This window comes from Prionailurus viverrinus, chromosome A1 (assembly GCF_022837055.1).
Source record: "Prionailurus viverrinus isolate Anna chromosome A1, UM_Priviv_1.0, whole genome shotgun sequence".
NCBI lineage: Eukaryota > Metazoa > Chordata > Mammalia > Carnivora > Felidae > Prionailurus > Prionailurus viverrinus.
The window spans coordinates 173,175,424-173,201,802 of NC_062561.1; the positions used below are offsets into that span (position 1 = coordinate 173,175,424).

The window sequence follows — 26,379 nt, forward strand, 5'->3', positions numbered from 1 at the left end:
GGCAACAGCCCATGCAAGGCAGTGCCATGGACTTGGCAGTGTGCAGGCAGATCCTATGGTGGCAAGCACCACTCCAAAGTGACTTCTACCCTGGAAAAAGGGGAAGATAACCACACATACCAGTCAAAGGAGGCCCCAGAAGTGGACTGGAGGCAGACAAGTGCTCTGACTACAGGTCCTGCCCACCAACAGAACCTTCTCAGGACAACACAGGGAAAACACCCAGCAGTTTGGTGCTACTGTATCTCTAGCACACATCTGGTCTGACTCAACCCAAGCCCAAGGCATACGAGGACTAGTCCACTAATACCACAGGAACCAGATTCTGCCCACAATAAGACAAAGACAGCCATTGCAGATTACTGCACTAGACGAAAAAAGCATCTCAGCTGCAGCAGCAGAGCACATGCATCACACATAGGAGACATTCCTGAAGCATCAGGTTCTGGTGAATTAGGGACACTGCACAGCAGGGCACTACTGGACCTCTTCTTCATAAGGCCATTACTTTCAAATGCAGAAGATGTAGCTGTCTTTCCTAACATACAGAAGCAGACATAGAGAGTAAGACAAAATGAGACCGAGGACTATGTCCAAAATGAAACAAAAGGACAAAATCACAACAAGAGACCTAAGTAAAACAGAGATATGCAATATGCCTGAGAATTCAAAGAACCAATCATTAATACACTCACTAGACTTGAGAAAAGAGTGGGGGACATCAGTGAGACCCTTAATGAGATATGAAAGACCCAATCAGAGATGAACACAATAAATGAAATTAAAAATACACTAGAGGAATAAGTAGTAGAAGCACAAGAACAAATAAGCAACTTGGAGGACAGAGTAATGGGAAGTGACCAAGCTGAGCACATGAGAGAAAAGAAATATTATGCAAAATGAGAATAAGCTTAGGGAACTCAGCAACATCATCAAGAATAATAATATTCTCATTATAGGGATCCCATAAGGAGAAAAGGAGGCAAAAAAATTTATTTGAAGAAATAATAACTGAAAACTTACTGAATCTGGGGAAGGAAACAGAAATCCAAATCCAGGAGGCATAGAGATCCCCCAACAAAATCAGTCCAAGAAGGTCTACACCAAGACACATAGTAATTAAGATGGCAAAAGGTAGTGATAAAGAGGGGTGCCTGGGTGGCTCCATGGTTAAGCATCCAGCTCTGGATTTCAGCTCAGGTCATGATCTCACGGTATTGAGAGCAAGCCCCACACTGGGCTTTGCATTGAGTGTGGAGCCTGTTTGGGATTCTCTCTCTCTCCCTCTCTCTCTCTGCCCCCCACCTCAAATATATAAATGGTTTTAAAAAGTGATAAAGAGAAAATTTTTAAAGCAGCAAAAGAAAGCAGTTACATATAAGGGAAACTCTATAGGCTGTTAGCTGATTTTTCAGCACAAACTTTGCTGGCCAGAAGGGAGAAGCATGATATATTCAAACCGCAGCCAAGAATACTCTATCCAGCAAGGCTATCATTCAGAATAGGAGAAGTAAAGAGTTTCCCAAACAAAAAGGAATTCATGACCACTAAACCAGCCCTACAAGAAAAGTTAAAGGAGACTCTTCAAGTGGAAAGGAAAGACCATAAGCAAGAGTAAGGAATACAGTAGGAAGCACAGAAATAGTAAAGAAATAAGTATATCTATAAAAATCAGTCAAGGGACTCACTAAATGAAAGCATGTAAAGTATGATACCATCTACCTAAAATGAAGAAAGGAAAGGAGTGGGTTCAAACTTAAGTGACCATCATCCTAATATAGACTGCTGTATACAGAAGATGTTACATACAAGCTGAATGGTAACTACAAATCAAAAACAAGTAATAAATATGCAAGAAATAGAGGAATCCAACTATATCACTAAAGAAAGCCAACTAATCTTGAGAAAAAAGAGCAAGAGAAGAAACAAATGGGGAAAAATTACAAAAACAGCCATAAAAGAAGTAACAAAATGGCAATAAATATATACTATCAATAATTACTTTGAATGTAAATGAACTAACCACTCTAATCAAAAGATTAGATGGAATGAATAAATAAAACAAGACTCTATATGCTGCCTACAAGAGACTCATTTCAGACCTGAAGGCACATGCAGATTGAAAGTGAAGGGATGGAAAAGCATTTATCATGCATATGGGTGTGAAAAGAAAGCCAAGGTAGCAATATTTATATCTGACAAAATAGACTTTTAAACAAAGACTGTAACAAGAGCCAAAGAAGGATACTATATGATCATTAAGGGGACAATGCAAGGAGATCTAACAGTTGTAAATATTTATGCATCCAACATGGGAGCACCCAAATATTTAAAGCAGTTAGTAACAAACATAAGGAAATAATAGAGAGTAATACAATAATGGTAGAGGACTTTAACACCCCACTTAACATCAATGCACAGATCATCCAAACAAAATCAAAATGAAACAGTGGCTTTGAATGACACACTGGACCAGGTGGATTTAACAGATACATGCAAAATATTGCATCTTAAAACAGCAAAATAGGGGCGCCTGGGTGGCGCAGTCGGTTAAGCGTCCGACTTCAGCCAGGTCACGATCTTGCGGTCCGTGAGTTCGAGCCCCGCGTCAGGCTCTGGGCTGATGGCTCAGAGCCTGGAGCCTGTTTCCGATTCTGTGTGTCCCTCTCTCTCTGCCCCTCCCCCGTTCATGCTCTGTCTCTCTCTGTCCCAAAAAAAATAAATAAACGTTGAAAAAAAAATTTTTTTAAACAGCAAAATATACATTCTTTTCGAGGGCACATGGAACATTTTCCAGAATAGATCACATATTAGGCCACAAAACAAGTCTCAACAAATTCAGAAAGATCAAAGGCAATCCATGCATCTTTTGTGACCACAACACTGTGAAATTAGAAATGAACCACAAGAAAAAATCTGGAAACACAACAAATACCCGGAAGCTAAATAACATGCTACTAAGTAATGAATGAAGTCAACCAAGAAGTCAAAGAGGAAATCAGAAAATACATGGAGACAAATGAAAATGAAAACACGGTGGTCCCCAAAATTTTTGAATTCTATTCTAAAAGGAAACTTTATAGCAATACACGCCTACCTCAGGAAGGACAACAGATCTCAAGTAAACAACCTAACATTACACCTAAAGAAGCTAAAAAGAAGAACAACAACAACAACAAAAAAAAATCCGAAGAAAGAAATAATAAAGATTAGAGCAGAAATAAATGAAGTAGAAGCTTAAAAAAAATAGAATAGGTCAACGAAAGCAGAAGCTGGTTCTTTGAAAAGATCAACAAAATTGATAAGCCGTTAGCCAGACTCATCAAAAAGAGAGAGAGAGAGGTCTCAAAATCAGAAATGAAAGAGGAGAAATAACTGACCAAAAATACAAAGGATTATATGGGAATATTTTGAAAAATCATATGCCAACAAATTGGGCAACTTAGAAGAAATGGATAAATTCCTAGAAACCTGTAACTTTCCAAAATTGAATAGGAAAAAATGGAAAATTGGAAAAGACCAATTACCAGAAATAAAATCAAAAAGATTGCCGGCAAACAAAAGCCCAGACCAGATGGCTTCACTGCAGAATTCTACCAAGCATTTAAAGAAGAGTTAATACCTGTTCTTCTCAAACTACTCCAAAAAATAGAAAAGGAAGGAAAACTTCTAAATTCATTCTACAAGACATGCATTACCTTGCTCCAAAAAAACAAAGACACTAGAAAAAAAACTACAGGCCAATATCTCTGATGAACATAGATGCAGAATTCCTCACATAATATTAGCAAACCAGATCCAACAATACATTAAAAAAAAAAAATTCACCACCAAGTGGGATTTATTTCCAGGATGCAAGGATTCCTCAATATTCACAAGTCAATCAACACGATACATTGCATCAATAAGAGAAAGGATTAAAGACATGTGGTCATTTCAGTAGACACAGAAAAAGCATTTGACATAATAAAACATCCATTCATGATAAAAACCCTCCACAAAGTAGATTTAGAGGGAACATACTTCAACATAACAAAGACCATATATGAAAAACCCAGAGCTAACATCATCCTCATTGGAGAAAAACTGAGAGATTTTCCCTTAAAGTCAAGAACAAGACATGGATGTCCACTCTCAGTTGTATTCAACATAATACTGGAAGTCCTAGCCACAGCATTCAGACAAGAAAAAGGAATAAAAGGCATCCGTATTGGTAAGAAAGAAGTAAAACTTTCACTATTTGCATATGACGTGATACTATATTGAAAACCCTAAAGGCTCCACCAAAAATACCTACTAGAATTGATAAAGGAATGCAGTAATGTCCCAGGATACAAAATCACCATATAGAAATCCATAGCATTTTTATACACTAATAATAAACCACAGAAAGAGAAATTAAGAAAAAAATCCCATTTATAACTGCACCAAAAATAATAAAATATCTAGGAATAAACTTAACCATGGAGGTGAAAGACCTGTACTCTGAAAACTATAAAACACTGATGAAAGAAATGAAAGATGTCACAAAAATAGAAAGACATTCCATGCTCATGGGTTGGAAGAACAAATGTTAAAATATCCATACCAAAGCAGTCTACAGATTTGACGCAATCCTGTCCAAATATCAATAGCATTGTTTACAGAACTAGAACACATAATCCTAAAATTTGTATGGAACCACAGAAGAACACAAATAGCCAAAACAGTCTTGAAAAAGAGCAAAGCTGGAGGCATCACAATTTGGACTTCCAAGTTATATTACAAAGCTGTAGTAATCAAAATAGTATGGTGCTGGCACAAAAATAACTACATAGGTCAGTGGAACAGAATAGAAAAGCCCGAAATGAATCCACAGTTACATGGTGAATTAATCTTCAACAAAGCAGGAAAGAATATGCAACAGACAAAAGACAGTCTGTTCAACAAATAGTGTTGGGAAAACTGGACAACATACAAAAGAATGAAACGGACCACTTTCTTACACCATCCACAAAAATAAAATCAAAATGGATGAAAGACCTAAACGTGAGACCTGAAACTATAAAAATCCTAGAAAGGAATGCAGGCAGTAATTTCTCTGCCATCAACCGTAGCAACTTTTTCTAGGTAGGTCCCCTGAGGCAAGGAAACCAAAAGCAAAAGTAAACTTAGGACCACATCAAAATAAAAAGCTTCTTCATAGTGAAGGAAACAATCAACAAACGAAGACAACTGACTAAATGGGAAAATATTATTTGCAAATGACATATGATAAAGGGTTAGTATCCAAATATATAAAGAACTTATACAACTCAACACCCAAAACCAAACAATAAATCCAATGAAAAAATGAGCAGAAGGGGCACCTGAGTGGCTCCATCAGTTAAGCGTCTGACTCTGGACTGTTGGTGAGGATGTGGAGAAAAAGGAGTACTCATGCCCTGCTGTTGGGAATGCAAACTGGTGCAGCCACTGTCAAAGACAGTATGAAGGTTCCTCAAAAAGTTAAAAATAGAACTACCATATAATCCAATAATTGCACTACTGAGTATTTACCCAAAGAATACAAAACCATTAATTCAAAAGGATCTCTGCACCCCTGTGTTTGTTGCAGCATTATTTATAATAGTCAAATTATGGAGACAGATCAAGTGTCCATTGACTGATGAATGGGTAAGGAAGAGTGGTGTATATATGCAGTGGAATATTATTTAGCCATAAAAAAGAATGAAATCTTGCCATTTGTAATGACATGGATGGAGCTAGAATATAATGCTAAATCAGGGAAAGACAAATACCATATGATTTCACTCATATGTGGAATTTGAAAAACAAATTAATGAAGTGGGGGGCAGAAATAGAGAAGCAAACCAAGAAATAGACTCTTAACTATAGAGAACAAACTGATGGTTACCAGAGGGGAGGTGGGCAGGGAGACAGGTGAAATAGATGACTGGGATTAAGGACTGTACTTACCATGATGAGCACTGAACAGTATGTAGAATTGTTGAATCACTTTATACCTGAAATTAATGTAGCACTGTATGTTTACTGGGACTAAAATTAAAAACTTAATGAAAAATTTAAAAAAATATTTTATTGGTGGCAGGGAGCTTGTTGCACAAAGAGGAATACCAGTATTCTGAAGCTGATTGTGTATAGTTTTGTTGTTTCATGTAAAGCCAGAAATTGTTTATCATATGGTTGTAGAGGTAACCACTGATATCTGTGGTATCTTTAGAGAGCTACTGAAAATATAGGCATTTTTCCTTCCTTCACCATGTTTTCATGATATAAATTAGATAAGGAAGGGTTTGTTAGAGAAATTTATTTACCTTAAGTTCACTGTTTTCACAATTACAATAGAGTATCAGCATACTTATAGTGTTATGAGGGAAAGGAGAAGAGGGAGGGAAGGAAGGATTTGGTTTTGGGAGGGTTTTTTTGTTTGGTGAGCACAATTTTGAGTTTTTCTGTGGTTATTTATCATAATATTAAATAATAGCGGCAATAAATGTTTTTACTGTGTAGTAAAATCATAAGGATACTGTATTTAAATAAAACTAAATAGATCAGTGTAAGTTTTATAGTATAGATAGCTAAAGCTATTTTAGTACTTTTATTATTTATCTGTTGGGATATGCATGCTCAGGAATCGTTTATTGATAGGGCACACACACACAAAAAAAGTTTAGAAATGACTCCATCTAGCTTCTAACACGTTTTTCGCCCATTAAAATAATTACCCATAATTTTCATGCCTCAATATTAGGATGTCATTATAGAATTATTTCAGAAGATGATACAACATTGATAGTACTTGTTTCTTTCTTTTTTTTTTTTAATACACTTTCCTTATCAAGGGTGACAAACCAAAACAAAAGCCTGAACATGTAAAAACCCAGGGTGCTGGAAATACAAACTCAGTTCATTCAAACTCAAGCTCATCCAGACCCTGGTCGCAATCCCTAGTGAGGTACATGTGAGCACCAAGTCAGGGAGAGGGGGACAGGAGTGATGCCAAGAGAAAGGGTGGGAAGGGGACTCCCATAGGCCCCTAGGGATCACCCTCACAGTGGTACCTCCACCTTCCCAGTGACATGAAGACATACTAGGCCCTAATCTTTTGACCCTCACCCCAGCCCTGGCCAGGGTTTCGAATGCCAATCCCAAATGGTTCTACCCTCCCTTGCTCCAGCCTCACTTCCACCCTCACTCTTCTCCACACTCTTCCCTGTGATTAGTAGCAGGTTAGGATACTGTGTGAGCCACAGTGAGGCTGGGGGCCAGGAGAGGCAGAGCTGTCCAAGGATCCCTCTCTTCATGGGATCCCAGACCGTGCAATCGGCAACTCTTTTGCGTCCACTCAGATCTGAGAAGGTGCACTGTGGGCATAAGCAGCTATCCTGGAGACTTGCTATAAGTCGGAAAAAAGGGATGGGCTCGCTGGCCAGCCTTTGGTGGGGCTGGCTGGTTTGAGATGGCAACGCCAGCAGTTTCTTCAGTGGGTCAGGCTGCAGCTCAGCACAGCCAAGCGGGTGCTGGGCAGTACTTTTTTCTAAAACCTATGTGTTTGTTGTCATGAAGGTAATTAAAAATCATTTCACTTTGCAAGGTTTTCATATACAAGTGATTTGGTTTTTCTCGCTTCCACTTGTGTTCATAAAAATTAAAGCAAAATTTAGCTTTTTGTAAAAAGCACTTTTCCCACATTGTTTCAATTCCATGTCGTTTGATCTATAGTAAATTCTTTGTGTTCATTTACTGGTCTTAGGATAGTGGGAAAGCACAGAGCTTCTAACATTGTGATCCTAGTGTTGGGAATAAAAATAATGTTTAGCTGCAGAAGGTATTTGGGAAAACTATATCTGAAAGGTACATCTGACTTATAATAGGAATAACTCTGGGAAAGGTTAGTCCTACTGTTTAAACCCTAATATTTATAAAAACAAATCAGATGTTCTTTCCCTTAACACATATACCATGCTTTCTTTAAATCTGTTACGTTATACTAGCATCTGGATAAATATAAAGATCAAACTCAGGTGTAATTTTGTCTTTGGACTATTTTTTGAGAATAACTTAAATATGAATTTTTATACCACATGTGCCATGTAATTTGATACATGACTTTATGTGTACAATTTTCCTAAATAAATCTATCATGTAAAGTTAGATGTATTAAAAAATTGAACTGCCCCATATGTCATCAGTGTGTGACTATGTACACATTATCTAACTGCTTATGGAAGAATGATGTAGCATATCCCTGAGCTACTAAATGATAGCCATAGTATGACTATTTACACTAATGTTTTTAATAAAATTAGATCTAATTTGGTCACTTTTTTATTTTAGCGAAGAGTAACCAGAATTCAACAAATAGAGAAGGACATACTTCGTATACGACAGCTTTTACAGTCCCAAGCCACAGACGCAGAGGTTGGTAAATTGTTTCTTTTTCATTTACAGATATAAAAATAGGTAATTATTCTAAGAAAAGAAAATATGTATAATTAATGTGACATTGAAATATAGATGTTCTTCTAGAGAATGGAGACACTTCATAAGTTTTTTTCATGAAATTAAATGAATTATCAAAAACCTTGACTATGTTGATCTTTTAATAACTCCTATGCAATTAAAATTTATCGAGCCATAAATACAGATACCTTACTTCAGTTATCAAATTACATATAATCAGATAACTGACTTAATTTGGCTATTATCAACTAGTAAATAAGCTATAACTTGTATGTAATTCATGATTAAAATTCATCATACAAAGTTATTTATGCTTGCTCCACAATCCTCATTAAAATGACGCTAAAAGGATGAAATTAAAAAGGCAGAGACAAGGGAGGTAACATCATAAAATTTGGGGAACTGAAAAGCAGGTAAATAAATGCACTGTTTTAGCATATGGCAGTAAATTAACCCCTAAGTCAGCAATAGAAAGTCATGAAGCAACTCATTTTATACTGTGGAGTTCCAAAACAGTTACCTCTGGATGTGAAGATTAAAAAAAGTGACTAAAATTTTAGTGAGAGGATGACTGAAAATGGTTAAGAAGCAGGTGGCACCTCCAGAGCCTGTCTTCAACTCTCAGTAGCTGGGTGAGTTCTTTCTAATCCCAGCAAAAGATGAAGGATTTATTCTAGAAAGAAGAAAAGATCTTCAGATAGGGGTAAGCCCAGTGTAACTGAAATTACATGCTAAAAACTGAATTGAGTGAAAATTTAGCTACTGAGTGCTGAAACCCTCACTGAATCCAGGCTTATAATACAGACAAGGTGCTAGAAGCAACTTCTTTAAGAAATGTGATTAACCCAAGAAAACAGACCTAAATGTACTGACATTGGAGGATTCCCCAATAAAACGACACAGTTGGACCACCCAAAAAAATAGCTGTAGTTGCCAGTCTTTATCCCTCATGTATAGAGCTTCACTTAACCTTTTCACAGGTAGCCCATTCCGAAGTAGGGATGGACTATGCAGAAAGAAGAACACTTTAAAACATAAAACGAACATTAATATTCTCAGATAAATGATAACGCATCCATAGTGCAAAGAAACCATGGTACACAAAAGGAATATTCAAAGAATTCAGAAAAGAGTTCTTAGGAATTAAAATTGTGGTAGCAGAAATGAAAACTCAGAGTAGAAGATAAATTTTCCGGAAAATAGAACAGAAAGATATGAGATGAAAAACAGAAAAGATGAGAAAATCAGAGAATCATTCCTGGAGGGTTCAATATTCAAATAAAGAGGAGTTCCAGAAAGAGAATGGAGGAGCTAGAGGGAGCAAATGATCACAGAAGTAAATTAAAATATCCCAGAACTGGGGGGCATAGTTTTCCAAATAAAATGGTCTCTCCAATATCTAACACCACAGATGAAAATAATCCCACAGCAGACACATCATGGTGCCATTTCATCTCACTAGAAATAAAAAGAAAGTCCTAAAACATTCTGGAGAAAGGGAAACAACTTCACACATACAAACAAAAATATAAATGTCTTTAGATACATAAACAGCAACACTAGAAGCTGTGACGTAGAATATACCAACTTCTTAAAACTTCTGAAAGAAAATTATTTCCAGCTATGTTCTAATACCTGTTCCCTGACATACTGGGTGTCCTATAATTCTACTCAGTTCTGAAACTACCCAGAGTGTAGACCCCATATTTAACGGTAAAGTCATTCCCAAGACTACTACCATCACTTCAGACACCAACTGCAAGTATCAGGCATCCCCAAGCAAACTGCACTTTACTTTGCTCACCTTCCTGTAAATTCTACCCTAAGTGGGGATGTTCCAGTACAATTCACTTCTGACAGTTACTACCTAGAGTTAACATAACACATACAGGTTAATGGTAGAGTCCTTCACAAAAATAACCCCACTTCACATGCCAAGCTACCCATACTTCTGCCCAACTGGTTACAAAATTGGGGCTTCCCACACCTGCCTAGGTTCAGTAATTCACTGGAATGACTCAGAACTCATTGGAAATACTACACATACAATTACAGTTTTATTTTAGAGGATTCAGATCAGGAACAGCCGAATGAGGAGACTTACAGGGCAAGATGTGGGGCAAGTGAGGGATAAAGAATGCAGAGCTTCCATGCTCCCATAGAGTCTGGATACATCATTCCCCCACACATCAGTATGTTCATCAGCCAGGAGGCTCCACTGAGCTTCAGTGTCCAGAGTTTTATTGGGGTTTCATTATGTAGACATGCTTGATTAAATAGGTGACTATATGATTGACCTCAGTTTCCAGTCCCCCTCTTCCTCCTCCCTGGAGACTTGTCTGACCCAAAGTTCCAATCTTCTAGTAACCTGTTTCTTTATGCCTGACTCTTAATATCATAGGAACTTTGGCTGCAGTACATCCGAATTTGAAATATATAGAAATGTGTTTGCTAAGTAGGCAGTTTAAGTACAAGTACAATTAAGTCCTACTCCTAAAAGCAGTTTTAACTTGGCTGTCCTAAGCCAATGAAAACCAAATAATATATGTATAAGGAATAAGTTGTCCATTTTGCAGTGTTGGCTCTTAAAGACTAGAAAAAAAAATGGTGTCTCTGCTCCTTTTTCAGTTTCACTAGTATTGTTACATGGTAGTATTCTGGTCGTTATAACCTCTTTGACTTTATGGTGTAGTTTATCTTTTTTTTTTTCCTTGATTAAACTTATTACACTCTATTTTTAAAATTATTTTTAAAGAGGCAGCCTTTTGTTTTCATTGAGCAACACTGCATTTTATATTTTCTCTTCTGACATTTTCTGCTTTGAGTTTCCACTGCCAAGTTTCTCACTTCTTTAGTTACATTTTTTTTCTTCCATCTTTTTATATTCTGATTATTACTGTTTGTCTGCATCTAACAAGTTCTTTTATATTTTGAAATCAATATTCACATTTGTTTTTTTAGTTGGTTGAATTTTTTATTTGTATGAAATAGCTCTCCTTATTACATTTAATGCTCTCCACCTTAAATTTCGTTGTTTGCTATTAATATTACTACAGTAGCTTTTTGTTATCATTTTCCCACTATAACATATTCCCTCCCTATATTTCCAAAATTTCCAACTTTCTGGCTTCTGGAAAGCCCTAAAAAATTGTCATTTGTTAGTTGCAATCCTTATTTTTCAGCATCAGTATAAGTTTATTACAGGTTGGGGACTTGTTCATGTTGTTTGGATTTGTTCAAAACTTTTTATTCATATCATTGGATTTGGGTCCAACTGTCTACCATTGTGATCCAGTCTCTCTTGCTTTCTTTTGTTATGAAAATGATTATATCAGTCATAGCCTACAGTGGTTACATTTAGTCTACTAGTTCAGTGAATGTACATTAAAGGAAGGTGCCATCTCACATTTAAGAAAGAACCAAAATCTTTTTTTTAATTTTGCTTTTTGAAGTTTTTTTATTCCATTGTCGTTGTTTTGCTAATGTAGATAAGTGGGAGAAGCTGGAAAATGGAGAAAACCAGGGTTTGGACACTCATAAATTAGTTCATACTCAGTGTATACAGGGAAAGAGAAGATTTCTGTCAAATAATTTCTCTACAATGAAGCATATTTCTTATAGCACTGTCTTTGTCCTACCTGCTGACAACTCTGATTTAGGGTTTAAATGCTGTACATAATTCAAGTGATGTAATTATTGCACATGATTCAAATCTCAAAAGTTACAAAAAGATATGTGAGACAGCAAGTGCTACCACTTTCTTGTATATCTTTTCAGTTGGGTTATTTACTGACAAACAAATACGTTTGGGGAGATCAAAAAGATAGGAGCTGTGAGAATTTTAGCATGGTTGTAAAATCTCTAGATAGCCAGTGAGAAATATTTATTAAAATCCTATGCAAAGTACTTTTACAACTCATTAATAGGGAGATAGCTCAAATTTAAAATGGGCAAAAGATTTGAATAGACATTTCACCAGAAAATATACAGGAATGGCTGATAAACATGAAAATAAGCTTACCATCATTAGTCATTAGGGAAGTGCAGATCAAAACTAGAGTGATATCCCACCTTACCCCATTAGTATGGCTATAATCATAAAGACAGTAATAAACATTGGCAAGGATGTGGATAAATACAAGCCATCATACATTGCTATTGAGAATGTAAAATAGTATAACCACTTGAAAACAGTTTGGCAGTTACTTAAAATATTAAACATAAAGTCACCATGTGACCCAGCAATTCCACTTCTAGGTATACCCGTCCAAGAAAGTGAAAACATGTGGCCACACAAAGACTTTAACTTGAATGTATATAGCAGTATTATTCATAATAGCCCCAGAGTAGAAACAGTGCAAATGTATATCAACTGGTGAATAAATAAACACAATGTGTATATCCTTACAATGGAGTACTGTTTGGCTGTAAAAACGAGTAAATTGGTGATACATACTATAACATGGATCAACATCAAAAACATGCTGAGTAAAAGAAACCAGACATGTAAGCCCATATATTTCATTTATAAAAAATGTCTAGAAAAGGCAAATTTATAAAGACAGAAAGTGGATAAGCCAGAGACATGAATGGGAATGAGGATTGACTGTAAGTGAGCACAAGGAATCTTATTAGAATGGTGAGAATGTTCTAAAACTGGATTATGGTGATGCTTGGTAAGCTTACAGAAAAATTGTTTAAAATGGGTGTATGTTGTGGTATATAAATACCTCAACAATTTTTTTTTTAATATTTTCAGCCCTAGGGTAGACAACTTTGAGGAAGTTGTCCAGCAATGCTGGAAATGAGATCTCTAGTTAGATTGTTCTTTTTTTTTTTTTTAAGTTTGTTTATTTTTAGAGAGAGTGAGCAAAAGCGGGACAAGGACAGAGGAAGAGGGAGAGAGAGAGAATCCCAAGCAGTCTCTACAATGTCATCATGGTGCCTGATGTGGGACTCAAACCCACGAACTGAGAGACCATGACCTAAGCCGAAACTAAGAGGGGGATGCTTAACCCCCCGAGCCATCCAGGCACCCCAGGATTATTCTTTCATAAGAATCAGCAATAGTTTCTTTACCTTCAGTGTTAGCAGTATCTTTGGACAGTGATAAAGAGTGCAGGCAGGCCTGTAGCCTAGGATCAGTAAAAGAATAAAGGGAAGTAAATAACAAATAAGGAAAGAAGAAAAAGGAAAGAAAATAAAGATAATAAGTGTTAAATATTAGTTTAGGCCCCGGAGTCAGACTTGTGATCCCCACTCTGGCTCTGCCATTTACTGAGTATGTGACCTAAAGCCAGATACTTATATTATCTGTTTCTCAGTTTCTTTATCTGTATAGTGGGGATAATAATAATACCTATGTCACAGAGCTGGTATGAGGATTAAATGAATCAATAGAGGGGCGCCTGGGTGGCGCAGTCGGTTAAGCGTCCGACTTCAGCCAGGCCACGATCTCACGGTCAGTGAGTTCGAGCCCCGCGTCGGGCTCTGGGCTGATGGCTCAGAACCTGGAGCCTGTTTCCGATTCTGTGTCTCCCTCTCTCTCTACCCCTCCCCCGTTCATGCTCTGTCTCTCTCTGTCCCAAAAATAAATAAACGTTGAAAAAAAAAATTAAAAAAAAAATAAATGAATGAATCAATAGATGCCAAGTGATTAGTGCATAGTAAGCATTAGACTTTTTTTTAACTTTATCATATTCATCATCCTCACCATCATCAAATGGGCCTGGTAATCCTTCAGGACTACTGTGTTTCTGTGCATCTCCATTCTTCTCTTGGAAATGACTTATCTCCCTCCCTTTAATAATTCCACCTCCTCCTTCCTAGAGAAATCAGAACTGCCTGCCCTTCCTATCAGGAAGCATTCTACCTTCCTTCTTGTACTTTGGATTTTCAACTCCTGCCTTTTCAGGGACTTCTTACTCTTACTTCTTTTCTCACATTTATCTTCTTCTTCAGTGGTACCTTTGCATTGACATTTAAACATCCTCAAGTCAAGACTCAGGTCTTCATAATATAAAATGAACCTTCCTCAATTCTGCCTCTCCCTGCAGCTGTTTTCCTTCATCTGTCCCCTTCTCTCCCTCATTGTCTTTTCCCACTTCCCCACTCTAAAGGTGTTTCTAGACTCCAAGTCTGTATTTTCTTCCCACCATCCGCTCTTAAAATACACCAATCTAGTCTCTACTCCCAAATGGATCATCAGCGAATTCTGTATTATTAATTAAATTGGTATTTTCAATCTTAATCTTGACATTTTCTACATTATTTAACACTTCCTGTTTCTTGAAATATTCTTCTCTTGGCATCTATGACAACTGTTTTTTGCTGTTTTCCCACCTCTTTGGCTTTTATAGGCTATGTTCTTTTATCTGGACATTAATTATAGGCATTCCTTAAATCTTCTCTTTTGTCTGTATTAGCTCTCCCTTAGACCATCTCATTAATGCTTAGAGCTTCACTTACCTTCTATACACTGTTGGCTCTCAAATTCATTTTCTAGCCCTGAGTTCCAGACTCCTAAATCTGTCTGCCTACTCTGAATCTCCACTAAGATGTCTCAAAGATACTAAAATCCAATATATCCAAAACATAATTAATGATCTTCTCCTAAGTCCTTCTTACCATGCCTCTACCTCCTCCAAAAAATCCTCACGCCCTTACTATTACCTTCTCTGCACATGACACCATTATTATTCAGTTGTGTAAGCTAAGGAACAAAGGAATTTTCTTGACACCACATCTCTTCCTTTACTCCATATCCAATCATATCAAGTTCTTCAGATTTACCTCTCTGTCTCTACTTCTTTTAACACTGCTTGCCTAGTGTCAGGTACCATCATCTCACACTCACATTGACATATTAGCCTCCAAACTGGTCTCTATGTTTCCTATCTACTTAGGCCATTTAAATTTAAAATTAAAATTTTACCTTAAAAGATCAGTTTATATTAACTTTTCCCATTAATAATCTAGTATTGGTTATGTTAGGGCAGGAGTGACATATGAGAATTATACTAAAATTCAACAAAGTAAGATTTATTGTTTTTATCTTTTTTTTGTTCTGTTCTCTGCACATGATTTTTTGATGTACTAGAACAAACCATGCCCCCTCCTACTCTAGGTCCGTCATCTTTTTATCTAAAACCTTCCTCTAACCCTGTCCCTTTTCCCAGAATTCCTGTTTATTTTTTAGGTCTCAGTTCTGACAGTACTTCCCTAAGAGGACTCTTTCCCAAACTCAGGCCTTGTGATATCCCTCTGCTATACATTCTCACAGCACTTTGTACTCTTTATTTCAGTGTGCTTGTCAAAGTTTTAACTTTATTGTTAGCTCTCTCATTATTTGATAGTATCCCTGATGAGACAATAAGCTTGAGCACATAGAGCAATGTCTGGTTTTGCCAGCGCTGTAGTCTCCAGCACCTAGTACAAGTAACAGAGCAGATGCTCAATAATTACTTTTGCATTGACATCTTTAATTATGTTAATATAAAGTCTTTGTGTTTTTAGTGGTTTTTGATTCATTTTATCTCTCGATTGACTTCGTGTATGTCTCTACTTTTGTTGAATTTGTTGAATTTTCTAGTGTGATTTTCAGATGATACAATTCTTTTTCTGAATTATTGGGGCTTCCTCATTCTTGCCTACATATAACTCATGCTGGCTTATTGATGGAAATATTGCATGAAAAGTAACTTTTAAGTCACATTTTAAATGGTTTAGGAAAGCTTGGTATGTAAAGAAATTTTAGTGGAAGCCATTTTGTAATTTATTTATCACTATTAAATATGCCAAGTTTCTTAAAGGGTAATTTTTATTTTAGAGTATCATTTTCCTAGAGCAAGCAAGCACATTTGTAATTGTTGCTATGAAAAATAATGGAAAAATTATTTTACTTATTTGATTCTGCAGTGGTATTTTTACAGAGTGACTGCTGTGTACTGGATATAATCTATCCTGAAATGACTGCTTTTACTGGATATAATCTGTCATTTTCATTTCATCTAACAGATGGTGGTTACATTAAAAAAGGTTTTTGGTTTTATTCATATCAGATTTTAAGAGCTTATTGATTTCATCTGACTTTTATTAGCAGAGGATGTATATATATTCTGTGTATAAATATACCTATACGGAAGGTATTTGTAAGCTTAGGTAATAGTTTAACTGTTAATATTTACAGCTACATTGAATGCCAGAACCATGTGACCTTGTGGAAGAGACACTTATTTATTCTAGTGGGGTTATATCCCTGATAGTGATGTGAGCACAGCTGGTGGAGGATGGTGTTTCTGTGAGTCTCAGAAAATCCTTTGTCTTGTGCGGCTCTAATGCTCAAGGGACACACTTCACTTTCCTCCTGCTGAAATAGTCGACTGCCAACCATGCTGGAGGTTATGAAGTATAAAGTGCAGTTCTTTGCTTTTGTAAACCTATATAATTGATACATTCAGAGCTTTAATACAGGACAGGAAAAAAAGCTGTGGGCTAAGAAAGCAAACACCATTTTTGCATGTAATGATATTAACTCCATATTAACAGAGGTCATCTCAGAGCAAGCATGAAGCCAGCTCACATGAAGCTGAGCGGCAGAATGAAGGTCAAGGAGTGGCAGAAATCAACATGGCAACTCCTGGTAGTGGTCAGGTAAAGAAATTTATTGGTTTTCTTTTTAATTAACTATTTAAATATTTCTAAAGGAATATGGGGTGAGATAGTCCTCAGAATGATCTGTAAATCTTATTGATTTCCTTAATCCTGAATGAATATCTCCAGAAGAATTCAGTGCCAAAATGCTATATCATTTTTCTTTATTACATCTAACAATAACGTTTCAAAATTTCTAATTTAGAGCTATATTTTATACCTCTAAATTCTGTATTTCTGTTTTAGTCTGAAATGATTAGCATGAGTAGAGGGGGTTTTTTTGAAAAATAAATGCTAAGCTGCATTTTGCTTATATATATGATTTGACCTAGTTGTTATTGCTTGCATTGAACAGATTTGCTCTTTCTCTAAGGCATTCTTTGAAAGGGATTATTTGCAAAGACATTTTTATGTTTTTAAAAATGATCATAAGGACTTTGTTATAATTCTTTTTTTCTTTTGTACTTTAACATTACATAAATCTGAAATCAAAATTTTATAATTGAAAAAAATGATACTAATGCTCATAAAAAGTAAAGAGACCTAGCTTAGTCATGTTTAACCATTATCACATCATTGCTAGCAAAATTGTGGAAGTCAACTTGATTTTTTTTGTTTAATGTAAAATGGTTGTCTTGTTATCCTGCCTTTAGTTTTCTGTTAGAGTTTTATTGGAATGCATCCTCATATGACAGAATTTTCCTTGGGGTGTTACGTATTCTCCACATTTTTTTCAATGAATATTTTTTTGTTGTAAATGAGTGATTTTTTAAAATAGAATTTCACTAAGTTTTTAAAGATAATTTCCCTACTCATGATGTAAAATACTCCTTTAGTGTCTCTGGTTGTTTTTGAGGATACTATATTTTTAAAAAAGGAATGTATTAAAATTTAAAGCTTAAAATGTCTCATAATTATGTAAACTTATTTTACTGAGTTAAAAAAAGAGATACTTCATTTTTAGTATTACTAATTACCATTATACTGGGGGAAAACTTCAGCTATAAATGGTAAACTGGGGCAAAAGAAATTATATTTATATTCTTTATATTTTGGGAATTATTCGGGAAGTTTATATTTTCCTCCACATATCTAGAAAGAAGAAAATTTTTATGTTCTTGACAGAAAAAAATTGTTTGCCTCGGATTAGACCACCTATTAATGCTTTGGATCATGTTCCAGTTATTATGTATTTTAAAGTCTCATTTATCAATAAGTTGTCTATCCCACTTAAAATCTAATAACTGAGGGGTGCCTGGGTGGCTCAGTTGGTTAAGCATCTGACTCTTGATTTCAGCTCAGGTCATGATCTCACAGTTCATGAGTTCAAGAACCGATTTGGGCTCTGTGGTGACAGCTCGGAGCCTGCCTGTGATTTTCTCTCTCCCTCTCTGCTCCTTCCCTGCTTATGAGCATGCACTCTCTTGCTCTTTCTCAACATAAATAAACTTTAAAAATAATAATAATTGGATCCTTACCACACTTTTTATATCAGAATTAATTCTAAGTAGATTAGATTTCATGTCAAAAATAAAAATTAAAAATATAAAAAGATTAGAAAAAAATACATATAAAGATTAGAAAAATGTGGGTAGAATGATTATAATCATGAGGGAAATCATGAGGTGGGAAAACGGAAAAAATCAGTAGCTTTCACATAAAAATGTAAAACTCAAGTACACCATAAAATTATGGCAAGGTTACAAGACAAAAATTAAGATCTCATTATTTACAATTATTTATAACAAGAAAAAGTTACATTTCAAAATACATAAAGAGTATAAATTAATTAAAGATCATTAAAACATGAACAAATGACATGACATGAACAGGAACTAAAAAGAAAAATAAAATGACTTTTAAACATATGGAAAGGTCATCAGTTTCATAGTAATGATATATAAATACCAACTATAGCCAAAATAAGATTTTTTTTTTTTTGGATGCCATTGGGTAGACAAAGATCATTAACACTCAGTATTGATAATGGTAAGTTTATAGGCATTCTCATGTGTGAAATGGAACAACCTTTCTGAAAAGCAGTTTTGTAAATAAGCATCTAAATTTCTAGCTGTACCTGCCTTGTGGGTAATCATTGCAATATCTAACATTTTATGCTATGAGGTAATCATTCAAGAATGTTCAGACATGTTTGAAGAGATTCATCATATTATTTGTAATAACAAAAATTAGAAATAAATGTATATTAATCAATAGGTAACTGAGTAAATTATCATTTGACTGAGATAAGTGGTTAAATGGCTCTGGAGTCAGCAGTCCCGGGATTAATCCCATTCCTCCGCTAACTAGCTGAGAGACTGATCTTGGACAAGTATAAACTCTGAGCTTCAGTGTTTCCTCTAGCAAAATAAGATGATATCGTTGTGAGAACTAAATGCGATATGTACTTAATACAGTTCTTGGTGGATATAGACACTCATTAAACATAATAGCTTATTGTTGTTAATAACTAATAATTATGATTTTTTAAGTAAAATTATGTGCCAGATGTTATAGTAGACTCTGGAGAGATCGAATTGAAGAGGACAAACAATCCCAGGCCTCATAGAACCTATGTGGTACATGAAACATCCATACAAATGTTAGAAATGATAAATTAGATCTCTGTTTATATAGAGATCTTCTATTTCAGCCTTGCCTTTTCTAGTATATTTTTCATATTATAATCAGAGTGATCCTTCCAAAATACCTGCTTATATTGCTTATTTATTTAAACCTTTCAGTGGCTACCCACTGCCCAAAGAATAAAATCCAAATTCTTTGTTGCCTGCTTTTTCAACATTATTGCTATATGCCCCCATTTCTCTACACTCCCTCAACTTCAGCTTCTTCGGGTCCTTGAGTATGTCCAGTCCTTCCACTCTCTGCCTGGAACTCTCCTCTGTTTCAGTTCACCAATATGTGTTCTACTCATCCTTCCCCTCAGTTTAAATGGCAGGCACTCTTCCAGGACATTTTCCTTGCTCCTGCCTCCCTAGAACTGATTAAGTGCTCTATCAGGTACTCTCTATTTCTGTTCTCACTGAATTTAGCACAATTTATTATAGGTTTAATTGTCTTCCTTTTTAAAATCCTTTAAGCTGAACTATATTGCCATTGCTCACCATTGTAACCGAACAAACTAACATAGTACTTGATAGACAGTAAATGTTTAAATGCTTACTGAGTTTGGGGCACCTGGATGGCACAGTTGGTAAGGATCCAACTTTGGCTCAGGTCATGATCTCATGGTTCATGGGTTCGAGCCCCGCGTCAGGCTCTGTGCTGACAGCTTGGAGCTTGCTTCAGATTCTGTGTGTCTCTCTGTCTGCCCCTCTCCTGTTTGTGCTCTGTGTCTCAAAAATAAATAAACATTAAAAAAATTAATGTTTACCGAGTATTAATACATGTTATTAATTTAGAAAAATAATTTTAATATTTTTTCTTAAAATAAGTAATCTTCCATACTGTACATATGTATATGTGTGTACGTGCATAGAAAAATGAAGGAATATTCAAAATGTTACCAATGATATCTCTAGTGTTGGGATTATGTTGTTTTTACTTTCATATTTACATTTTTATGTATTGTGTGAATTTTTTGTGATGAACATGAGATCTGTTAAAAACATTGAATCGGTGGCAAGTATTCATTCTTCAAATGGTGAATTTTGATATTGCCATAGATTCTGTGGTAAATATGATAAGACATTTGTTTGGCAATATTAGCCATAGACTCTGCCACCAAATCGGTGTTTCTGTGGCACTAATATTGCTAATGTCATCTATTTGGTTACTTTTAGTCACTGTTTAAAACAATACTACAGCTACTCCAAATCCTGATGTAGCTGAGTGATCCATATCTGTGTGACTGTGATTCAATTAACCAAGATTCCTTTAACTATCTTAATAGGATCTATATACATGACAACCTCTTGGGATTTCTTTTTTTGTTTTATTATTTGCTCCAGAAATAAAAACCATTGACAATAATTGAATATGAAAATCAGATCTTTGACTCTCTCAGGATCAAAGTAGCATGATGCAGCAAAGCTCCTATCCTTGCGGACTTATCCCTATCACTGTGTGAAGTACATTGTACACCCTCTCTCACTGGTTTCTGGCCCACATCCTTTCTGCCAGAATGATCTTTACAAAGATTTAATCACCTCGTTATAAAACCCTTTATTGGCTTCCTTGGTTCTTAGAATAAGATAACCCTTTATTAGGACCTGTATAATCTAGCTCTTACCAAACTTGTCAGCTTTACGTCACACTTTGCTCTTACCACTTCAGCCACACTGGCCTGTTAGTAGCTTATATTTATTGGGCTTCCTTTTCCTGGGCATCCTGTGCACAATCTATGCCCCTTCCAAATAGTACTCTTCTCATCCCATTTTACTCTATTAACATCAGTCCACGTGTCTTCGCGTTTAAGCATAACTTTCCCAAGAGGCTTGAACATACAAATCCCATTGTTATAGGCCATCCTAGGACGTTCTTCTTCTTTGAAGAAGACTACATTTGCAGTTTACATTTATTTGTGTGATTATTTTATTAGTATTGATTTCCCCCACTAGACTAAACTCCAGAAGGGCAAAGATTTTAACTAGTTTTGTCCATTTTTCATATCCTTATCCTAACAGTCCCTGGTAAATAGTAGATAACAGTAAATATATGTTAATTGGAAGGAAGATCTGGCATCCCTTCTAGAAATAGTGTTTCTTGATCTGTGATTAATCTCCCCTGGAAGTTAAATGGAAAGATGAAGTTAGAAGTAAATTATACAGGTCAGATCCCTGCTTGCTTAGTATATAACTGCATGTGTAATTCATTTATGAATTTGTTCTTAGCTTTTCTATTTAAAGTTTAGAACCAGATCTCTAGTGAGAGCCAGTAAGTAGTGATGAAGATCAGCCAAGACTGAGAAAGAAATGAAATGATAGGAGAACACTTTGCTGCTAATAAGCATTTTAAAACTTTTTACTATGCAAAACTTCAAACATATACAGAGGCAGATAGAATAATAGAGTAACCCACATGTACCCTGTCTACCTTGCCCTCCCATTTTATTTTTGAAGACGATCCGGCATCATCGTTTCTTCCATAAATATTTCACTCTGTATTTCCAAAAGATAAGAACACTTTTTAAAAATATACAACTATTTGGGCACCTGGCTGGCTCAGCCAGTAGAGCATGTAACTCTTGATCTCAGGGTCTCAACTTCAAGCTCTCACATTGGGCATAGAGCTTACTTAAAAAAAAAAATAAAATAAAAGGCAAAATATATATATAACTATATTGCCATTATTACATTCCCAAAGGAACTAATAGTAATATATCGGATTATCCAGTCAGTATTCAAATTTGCAGTTGTTTCATAAATGTCATAATTTTTCACAATTTATTTGACTCTTTTCAGGTAAGGTTTGTGATTGGGTTTGGTTATAGTCTTCAAAGTCTTTTAATCTATAGTTTCCTTTTTTGTCTCTTGTTTTCTGGATGTTTATTTGTTAAAGAACCAAAGCTATTTGTTTTATACAGTTTTCCACAGTCTGGATTTTACTGATAACATCTCCATGGTATGTAGTTTGACATTTCTCTCTATCTTCTGTATTTCCAGTAAATTGGTATTTGGATCTAGAGATAGAATTCGCCTTGGATTTTCAGTTGTTTTGTTTTGTTTTGTTTTGTTTTTGCAAGTCTTTTTCAGAGTGGCATTATGGTCTTCTCATCTTTAGTCAGGAAGCACATAATGTCTGGTTGTCTCTCTCTTTGTGATATTATCAGTAACTGATACCTTATGCCCAGCTCCATTAATTCATTAGGGGTGCAAAATTAGCTGGAATACTTCTGTAAAGAGAAACTTCTTCTTATGTACTCTTTGATTACTACCACATACAATTTGTTTCTGCCTTCAAAAAGTTTACATTCTAGCTTTTCCTTTTGAAAGATTAAGAACTGCAACAGAATACTTGCCAATATTGCTATCTAGGTGGATGTTATTCTTATAATCATTATTTTTAATCATTAATGAATTGTGTTAGCTATGGCCTCTATTTTAATAGGTCCCACATATTTATCTGCAGCCCCAGATAAATATGTCCAGAGTTGCATCCTGGTTTTCACATGTCCATTTTTCCTGGGTGTCAGTATATTGAATGGTGATCTCACTTCCCACACTGAAACCTGTTATCTCTTCTGAGTTTTATGTATTTTTTAATACCAGCATTATCCATGCATTTATCCAAGCTCAGTGCCTCCACATTGTCCTTGGCTCCCAGTGTCTCTTTACTCACATCCAGTCAGTTAGCAAACCAATTGATTCTGTCCGCTACACATGCATATCCCCAGGGCACTCAGTCAATTGAGAACCTGTATCAGGTTCTATGCTGAGCATGGAGCCTGCTTAAGATATTCTCTCTCTCTGTCTCTCTCACGCACGCTCTAATTATTTTTAAAAAAAAATTTTTTTTTAAGGGGCGCCTGGGGGGGCTCAGACGGTTAAGCATCTGACTCCGGCTCAGGTCATGATCTTGCGGTCCATGAGTTCGAGCCCCGCGTCGGGCTCTGTGCTGACAGCTCAGAGCCTGGAACCTGTTTCAGATTCTGTATCTCCCTCTCTCTCTGCCCCTCCCCTGCTCATGCTGTGTCTCTCTCTGTCTCAAAAATAAATAAACATTAAAATAAAAAATTTTTAAAAAAAGTTTTTTTAATAGAGTATTCTCACTTCCTTACTTTGTGTCCTGCTCACTGCTCAGCTGTTAAAAATACCCTCTTCCTGATTTGCCATCTTTGAGCTCTGCATCCTGTCTTCTCATACTCTTTTAAAGGTATAATTCTGGTTGTGCCATCCTCCTGCCTAAAGTCTAGTGGCTCCACAACGTCCACGGTTTGAAAGCAACATGTTTAAAATGACTCATGAAACACTCAATAATTTAACCCAATCTTTATCTCCCACCATACACCTTGTGCTCTGTCCACATTAAACAAATACTCCATGCTTTCATATTTATTACCTTTACACAGACTGTTCTATATGTCTCCCTACTCCAAGATTCTAGGCCTACCTTAAATGTTACTTTATGCAGCCTTTAATAGTTCCTTAGCAAGTAGTTGTTTCTTCCTGTTTTCCCTAAGTATTTTATGCATTTTTCTGCTGTGGTGCTTATAATATCACAGTGCAGTTATTTATTTTTTCATGTCTTTCTCCAGTGAGGTTTTAAGCAGTCCTCTCTATACTATGAGCTCCTGGAGAAGTTAGACTGAACCAAATTCCTAGTTAGTTTTGTGGTAATTTAGAGCATTTCATCAATCAATAAAGCTTTCTATCAATAAATGTTTATTTGACCAAATGTGGTTTCATCTGTTTTGATCTGTGAAAAAATACCACTCTTAGAATTTCTTCAGTGTTTGGTTACTTCCACACAGTAGTTTAACTTCTTTTGCAGCACATCTCCTTTTCTTCATTTTTGCCTTAAAACCTACTTAAGTTCACAGGTAAAAATACTCATCTTGAGTGTTAAAATGTCCACACTTTTAATTGTGTATTTAGCTGTTTACCTTAAAGACAGTTCATTTGGTGCACCTTAACATGAAGTTAGCTCTGTTTGTTTATAATCTAGATCATTCTGTTCATAATTTGCTTAATTTCTAGGGTTCAGCTGCGCGAATGGATCATGAAACAGCCAGTGTTTTGAGTTCTAGTAGCACACACTCTGCTCCTCGAAGGCTGACAAGTCATCTGGGAACCAAGGTAACAGAAGATTACAAACTCTGGTCACTAATACTATGAGTACTTTGCTCTAAAACATTCTTCACTCATCTTTTAAATTCAGCTAGAGGACAGTTCTGGTTCCATCTCTTCTTAACGAAACATCTTTTTATACAAGAGAGCACAAAGGAAAAAGGATTATAAAAACTGCCAAATTAGCTAGTTTTTTATTCTTTTTCAGCTGTATCGTGCACTTCTCTGCAAGTACTCTAAGCTCCAGCCACACTGGCTTCCTTGCTGCTTCCCACGCACTACCTGTCACTTTTCTGCCTCCATGACTTGCCTATGATGGCACACACATCCACTTTCTACACCACTACAAAATGACTGTCAGAATCCGAGGCAGCCTTTAGAGCCCTTCTTGGGCTTTACTTCTTTACAGAACATTTTCTGATTCCCAAGTTCCTCTCACCTCCCCTTGTGGTCTGTCTACCTCCTCGGGGTCACTGCAGTTTGCATGAAGTACTCTCTTTCTTTTTTTTTTTTTTTCCTTTTTTTTTTTTTCCTTTTTTTTTTTAATGTTTATTTGTTTGTTTTGAGAGAGAAAGAGAGAAAGCATGTGCAAGCAGGGGAAGGGAGAGAGAATCCCAAGCTGGCTCCATGCCGTCCACAGAGCCCAACAAGGGGCTCCATCTCATGAACCATGAGATTATGATCTGAGCTAAAATCAAGAGTCAGACACAGACTGAGCCACCTACATCCCCCTGCATGAAGTTCTCTTGGAAATAGGGACTTTTTTCCTTAATCTTTTGTAGCGTCTAGCACAGAACCTGCACATAAGGGTGTTTAATAAATATTCAGTGAATAGAAAAATTATCAAAATGGAATGTTACCCAGTGTTGGTAAGCTAGTTTTTTTAGAGTCTCTCAGATATTAGCAAGTATTTTAGGACTTTAGAATGGTATGTTTTAAAAAGAAAATAATTATTGTATTGTTGTCATCTCTATAAGTTGGCCAGAGTCTTTAATATTATATTGACAAAGATGAAATTCTAATTTAACTAAACAGTATATTTTTAGTTAAATCTCACTAATTCATTAACTGTTTTCACAGACTACTCTATGTATAATCTTTCTTTACTTTGACAATATAATGGCTCTTAAGAAAAGCATTACTGAAATAATGCTGATTTAAGAAATGAATTTAGAGTAATCAGAGATAATTGTTAATATGAGATTTAATACTTTTAATAACTCACAGCTGCTAATTGAGACCTCTGGTGTGCCAGTAACTGTGCTAGAAGTTATGTGTACATTTTCTCTAATCTCAAAAACACTGTGAGGTATTCTTGTCCCTCTTTTTTAAATAAGAAAACTGAAGCAAAAAAAGTTCAGGCAGCTGTTGCATATTTAAATTGGAATTCATCCCCAGATCTGTCCAACATCAATATGTAATTCTTACTATAAAGAAAATCTAATATTCAGCAGTACTACTGCATGAAAATTGGCAGCTAGAATACCATTTCCTGTTGAAGTAACTGGTGAAT

General features: G+C 35.8%; 1 protein-coding gene across 11 annotated transcripts in view; it reads left to right on the forward strand.

Moving 5' to 3' along the window:
* Positions 1-26,379, forward strand: part of APC (APC regulator of WNT signaling pathway) — a 175,165-nt gene that overhangs the window by 126,297 nt on the left and 22,489 nt on the right. For 10 of the 11 annotated variants that reach the window (XM_047823921.1, XM_047823707.1, XM_047824052.1 and 7 more), the window contains 3 exons: positions 8,341-8,424; positions 17,014-17,118; positions 24,777-24,875. In XM_047823921.1, coding sequence (XP_047679877.1) covers positions 8,341-8,424; positions 17,014-17,118; positions 24,777-24,875 — 288 coding nt within the window. The remainder of the gene's footprint in view (positions 1-8,340; positions 8,425-17,013; positions 17,119-24,776; positions 24,876-26,379) is intronic. The other variant, XM_047824213.1, reaches the window with a different exon arrangement.